This window comes from Podarcis gaigeae, assembly GCF_964106915.1.
Source record: "Podarcis gaigeae genome assembly, chromosome: 13".
NCBI classification, from domain to species: domain Eukaryota; kingdom Metazoa; phylum Chordata; class Lepidosauria; order Squamata; family Lacertidae; genus Podarcis; species Podarcis gaigeae.
The window spans coordinates 37,724,407-37,730,406 of record NC_139689.1 but is presented as its reverse complement, the minus strand read 5'-3'; the positions used below and the strand labels follow the sequence as shown (position 1 = coordinate 37,730,406).

General features: G+C 45.3%; 1 protein-coding gene across 1 annotated transcript in view; it reads left to right on the top strand.

Annotated features, from left to right (window-relative positions):
- Positions 1–6,000, top strand: part of LASP1 (LIM and SH3 protein 1) — a 50,980-nt gene continuing 44,980 nt past the window's right edge. Inside the window, exon 1 of the mRNA XM_083709883.1 lies at positions 1–536. Within this exon, the coding sequence (XP_083566009.1) occupies positions 468–536 (69 nt within the window). The 5' untranslated portion in view covers positions 1–467. The remainder of the gene's footprint in view (positions 537–6,000) is intronic.

Genomic DNA, 6,000 nt, shown 5'->3' with positions numbered 1-6,000 from the left:
GGCCGTTGCTTCAGGCCACTCACGCACGCGCCGCAACCCCGCGCGCCATTCCCTCGCCGCCCCCACGGTTGGCTGGTGCGCGCGCGCGCGTCGAGGGCGGAGGCGCGTGAGGGAGCGACTGACTGACTGACTGGGCTGGCTGGCCGGCCGCGCCCCTCCCCTCAGTCGTTTCCAGCCGTTGCCGAGGCGGCTTCTTTTCCTTCCTCTCTCTCTCTCTTTCCCTCACGCCCTCTTCCTCCTCCCGCTCGCTTCTGCGTTACAAGCCTCGCCACGGGCGCAGTTTTCCAGGCAGCCGGGGCCAACTCCCGCCGCCGCCGCCGCCGCCTTCCCCGGGGGTCTCTCTCTCTCTCCCCTCACCCCTATTATTTTTTTTTCCTGGTTCCCTCCCTTCCTCACACGGGCAGGCATTTCTCTCCCCTCCCTCCACACACACACACACACACGCTTTCCTCCTCGCCTCGGCCGCCATGAACCCCAGCTGTGCCCGCTGCGGCAAGATCGTGTACCCGACCGAGAAGGTGAACTGCCTCGACAAGGTGGGTGCTGCTGCCGGGTGAGGAGAGGGCGGCGGCGGCGGCGGCGACCGTTGAGCGGGCGGGGCTGCGAGTCAACGGAGGGGCTGAGGGCAAACTAAAATGGGGGTGCGGGTTTCCTCCCCCCCCCACTTGCGTTTGTGGAGCGGGCTTGGGGGGGGGTTGAAATCAGGCTCTTGGGGCGTGTCTCAAGCTGAGCTGGGGAAGGGGAGAGCAGGAGCAGTGGGGAAACAGGGAGGGTGGTGGGTGAGGCGGAAGAGGGGAAACAACCCCAGCAAAAAAGAGGGGGGGGAATCTAGGGGTGTGGTGGGTCGCGGGGAGCCTGTAGGTGTATGTCAGGGAGTGTAGAGGTCTCTTGGGGAAGACGGTCGAGTGGGCAGCCCCCAAAGTGAGGAATTGGTGGGAGGGGAGAGTCTATGGTCTGGGGGGGGGGAGGAGGGTGTAAGGCACAAAAGGAAGGGGGGCGGTTTATGAATGGCTAGAGCGGAGGGGGGGTCAGAGGGGTTGGGAATGGGAGACTTAAGGGGCAGAATAAAAGAGAGAAAGGGGGGAGTTGCTATTTGGCGGGTGGGGGGTTGGTGATTGGAGTGTAGGCCAAAGGGCATGGCAGATAAGCAGAGAGCCTGGAGGAAAGGGGTGTGTGTGTATACAGTATATGTATGTAATACACGCTCACTCACACGCACACACCCAACCCAGAAAGGTGGCAATAACAGGTTGTTCACTGAAAGGAACGAGTGCAAGGCTTTTCCCCTGGTTTAGGGATCAGATCCCCATCTCTTCCCTCCTCCCCACCCATCCCGAGAATGAGTTTCTTGGCTGGTGAATTGGAGGAGGTTTTCTGTGGATGCCCAGAGGGTGCTAGTAATGACAAGGAGGCAACTTTGAAAGGTGTTGAGGAGGATATAAAAGGTATTAGAGAGTGTGGTGTATTTCCTGCAAGGTGTGATGAGGAGCAACCTGGTTTTAGCAGCTGCTAAAATTCAAATGTTTTATGCCGTGGGGTGCACAGTAGTAATGGATTGCAGCTTTGCAGGGAGACAGTGTGGGGAATGTTTAAGGAGGGCTGTGATCTGTGGCAGCAGATTCACCCCCCCCTCCGGGGTTGCTGGTAGTAGACAAAGCTTGAAATAACTTGAGGAATGCAGAGATTTGGTCAGATATGGTGGTTGAGATATAGTTTGGGAGTGATTAGGTTAAGGTTACCAGACGTCCCTGTTTCCCGGGGACAGTCCACGGATTTACAAAATCAGTCCTCATGCGAAATCCATTGAAGTTGAAAAGTGCCCCCGATTCATTGAAAAAAATCTGGTAACCTTAGATTAGGTATGTGTATGAGAGTGTGTGTGTGTACACAAGAGAGCAAGTAAGTAGTCTCACTCCTAGTCCTGGTAGGTTTGACAGCTCCCATTTCCTAAAACAATGGAATAAGACTGTGGATATTTAGATACCAGTAGATAGCTTGAATCACAACAGTCTGCCTTTTGAGAAAGAATCTGGCTTTAGGGGACACATATGGGAAAAGGCAAAGAGCATGTGCTGTCAACACAGCAAATCACCAAAGGAGATGCATTCTTAGATCATTCATCTGGCACTCTCTTAGATTGCTTTTCTCCCTATCAGTAGTGACTGTTAGTACTCCCCAATCCCTCTCCCTCAAATACGTACTAGTCTTCCCCTTTAGCTGAAGGGTGTGAGCATTGAGTTTACCTAAACAAATCTGCAGTCTATCTTTCCCCTGTCTTTCCCCTTGTTTCCCTTTTTCCTTATTTGATGGTGAATTAGATTGCTATATAGCTTATAGCATTTCTACCAAGTCTTCTGTCCAAGAAGAGGTGGTTGTGTGACAATATTGGAGAAAAGCACCTTCTCAATTTCTCCATTAAAAAAATCTATGGAACAGCTGAATGTGGTGTTGGAGGTATTCCAGTTATTCCAGTTTTGACTGCGAAGGTTAAAAGACAGGAATTTCTGAGCTGTTCTCAGCTGCTCGTGTGAACCCCATTTTAAGAAGCAGTGTAAGTGCCACATCACCTCAACTTTTTCCCCTGTAATGTTCTCAAACTAGTTTCTGATAAAGCCAGTAACAAAGAGAACTTCCAGTGCTTTTTATTTTCCACAGTTACAAACACAGCTGGGTGTCTCAACAGACAAAATGAAAAGGGACTAACAAGCTATCATCTGCTTCACATTTAGATTCTGTTCCCTTGCCTCCTCCCTCCAGATGGATTGTTCAGCAGTGTTTCAGAGTTTAAAAACTTAGAATTGGTTTTATAGATTTATTTAAAGGGCAGACTTACTCCTTTTTGCTGCTGCTGTTTGTGTTGGTTTAAGTTTTTAAATCTTTTATGCCATATTCCAAGATTGAAGAGAGATCAGATTTAGTTTTGCGAATGATTGTCAATACCAGAATAATTAGTAGCTCTTAATAAGTGTAATTAGTCTTAGTTACACTAATTATTTCTCCAACAAAATTTTGTAAGACTTAGAAAAATGTGTCTGAAAAATGCAAATATCTCAATCACATCACTCCAAATTCAAGAAATTCAACTTCCTCCCCCCATTCCTTGTTCCCAGTCTAAAGTTAACTTAGCTGTGTAACCGCATCCATTTTCTCTTCAGAGTGGTAGGTAGGGGCAAAACTAGGCTTTATTTCAGCCAGGTCAAAGACCCAGTTTGGCACACACACAGGCTGGGAGCCTCAATGGTGCCCCTCTGGAGCCTTCACCCTGGCAAAAAAATGTGACTAGCCAGCCCACCTGCCCTGTAGCTACAGCTCTGTGGTAGGCATATCCCACCATCACTTTGCAGTAGTCTGTCAGTATACATTTTAATTCACTTTAAACTAGATTCATTTAAATCCTAATCTGGTTTGGATATTTAAAGCAAAAGGGGCATGTGGATGAAGGAAACTTGAATTCTCACAAAAGTGCACCACTTACCTTCTTATATCCTCTGAACCCAGGTGCTTTTTGCCAAGCCATGTTCTCTAGTATCAGACCTTAAAGGGTGTGTGTGTCAGGATAGTCAATTACATGCAGAAGAGGGTTTATATCACCTGCGTTCCTTTCTTCTCTGTTTAAAGAAAATATCACATCCACTCCCTGCTTTATCAAGGAATGCTGCAGGCATAGGTTGAAAGAAATAAGCCTGCTGACTGTCCTATAAAAATGTGTGTTTTTTTAACTAGATTAATACAAAATGCAGATGGGGCGATGCAAAATATTCCTACAGTCTTAAAGATGGATGTTTTGAGAAGAAGGGGTTGTTTTTAAAAGGGAGAGAAAGAATCAGAAGTCCTGGGTTATAGGCACTGTGCTATGTGTGTCTTGTATATTTCCAAATTGTGCAGCACATGGTTTGTTTACAGGTTCATCAGGATTATATTGTACCCCCCTCACCTCCATACACATTCTGGACTTTTAAAAATTTCATATTCCTAGGTGCCTTAGTGAGGCATTTGGAGTTTTCCAGCTCCACACATTGTGCCTCTTTTGGAAAGAGCGGACAATATTTCCACAAGCTATAGCTACTGATTAGATATTTGTGTTCTGAGGTGGTAGAGGAGTGTCTTTTAATCCAACTGTGTGTTGCTGAAGTTCCTGCTGAGTTTCCTGGTGTGAACAATAGAAAGCAAAAAACCCCTTTTATTGAATGCAGTGAAGGGGTATAATTTGACATGCAGAATAGTCACTGGTCTAGTTTTCATTCAGAGCAAGTTGTACTAGTGCTTGCTGATAATAATAATTGAGCCAGTGTTTCAGAGAAGAATGTTTATGGGGAAATAAGAGGAGGAAAGAAACTGTCCCACCTTCACAAAAGAAGAGATTTTATCCCCCCACATACATCACTGCCCACTGTTCGGTAGTGTTTATCTCATAGTGGGGATTTGCATGGCTTTGACAAAATGCTGATAGAACTGGTGTGGAATTGAGCCTGAACACTAAGTTCAGAACTGCTGTTTTAGATCTCTGTGCTTCAGCAAATGCAGAAACTGGCACACTGGCTCCCTTGGTCAGCATCAGAACTCAAGGCATACATCTGTGTGTTCTAATTTCAAAGCAGTAGGTCATAGGAGTTGCATTGCATATAAGATGAGTGTCAGGCTGTCGTTAAGGAGACCATAGCTGTCAACCTTTCCTTTTTATTGCAAGGAATCCTATTCAGAATAAGGGAATTTCCCTTAAAAAAAGGGGAACATTGCCAGATATGTAAGGAAACAGCATTTCTGAAGATTTAAGGTTAACTTCCATATATGGATCCAAATGGCAGGTGATGTTGAAATGTAGATTTGTCTTAAGTTTACTGGTTTTCCTTAGTGTGCAGACCGCTGTGAGAGGAACATTTTAATGCTGACTAGCTGTATTTCTTCAAGCATTTGCTTCCTCTGTGACTGGGGGTGGTGGTTGAATTTTAAATTTTGTATGCTGTTGAGGATTTAAAGTATCTCTGTTAAGCTGAAGTAATGTGTGAGCACGGTCCCACACTACACTAGTTTCAGTTTTCCATTTTATGTTTAAGGTAAAGTTTAAGCCACATAGCTTTACCCAGGGATAAGCTTGTACGTGATTGCAAACTATGAGTACATACTTGACAGAATGCTAATGTTGAAGGTTGAGTAGCTTTTTGTCTTGGGGCAGTATTGGAGTTGCGTGCTCCTTGGTTATGTGCTTGAGATGCAGTTTTTAGACAGCCTGAAGTCTGCATGCATACTGAAGGTGGAAATGTTGTGGTTTAGAAAAGTTAAATTTAAGTCTCTCTGCAACCCTGCATCCTTTTGGTAATGAAAGACTTGTTATTGCCCAAAGTCTGAATTGTTGCAATAGACTACAAAAAATAAATAAATGGGTACAGCTGATTTTGTCAAATCTTAAACTATTTACTTATACCAAAAAGTCTGCCAGTCTGGGGTACAAAACTTGGCAGACATTCCAGGAATGCAGTGACCCTTGCTCTCTATTGCTAATGCAGTTTTAAATATGTGTAAACATAAATGAGTCTGAAAATCTTAAGGTTTCATATATGTGCATTAGAAACGGCTAAAGGTTACATAACAGGAAGAGTTAATAACAAGTTTTGCCTGTTAGCAACCAGAGGGGCCTGTTGAGCACAATACAGAAATTCATTTCTGCAAGAGGAATTGGCCATCAGCCATAGGTGAAGGTGCAAATCTATTGCCCTGGGCGATCAAAGTGAGACAGGCTTGCTTTGCTCGAATACTGAGTCATCTCATGCTAGGTTGTGGGCATGTTTAAGTATTGGGTGTGGTACTCTCTCATTCACACCATACCGTATTTTCAATATAATGCAGCCACCACTAAATGTTGGTTTTACAAGACTAGCAAACCTAGCTGTAGATCTTGGTCATTAAATAGAATTCTGGCATTTGCTTATTATAATATTTCTTTTAAAAGCTGAAATTTTTGCACATGAAGGAAGCACAGGTCAGCTGGTAGAACCTGTGGAC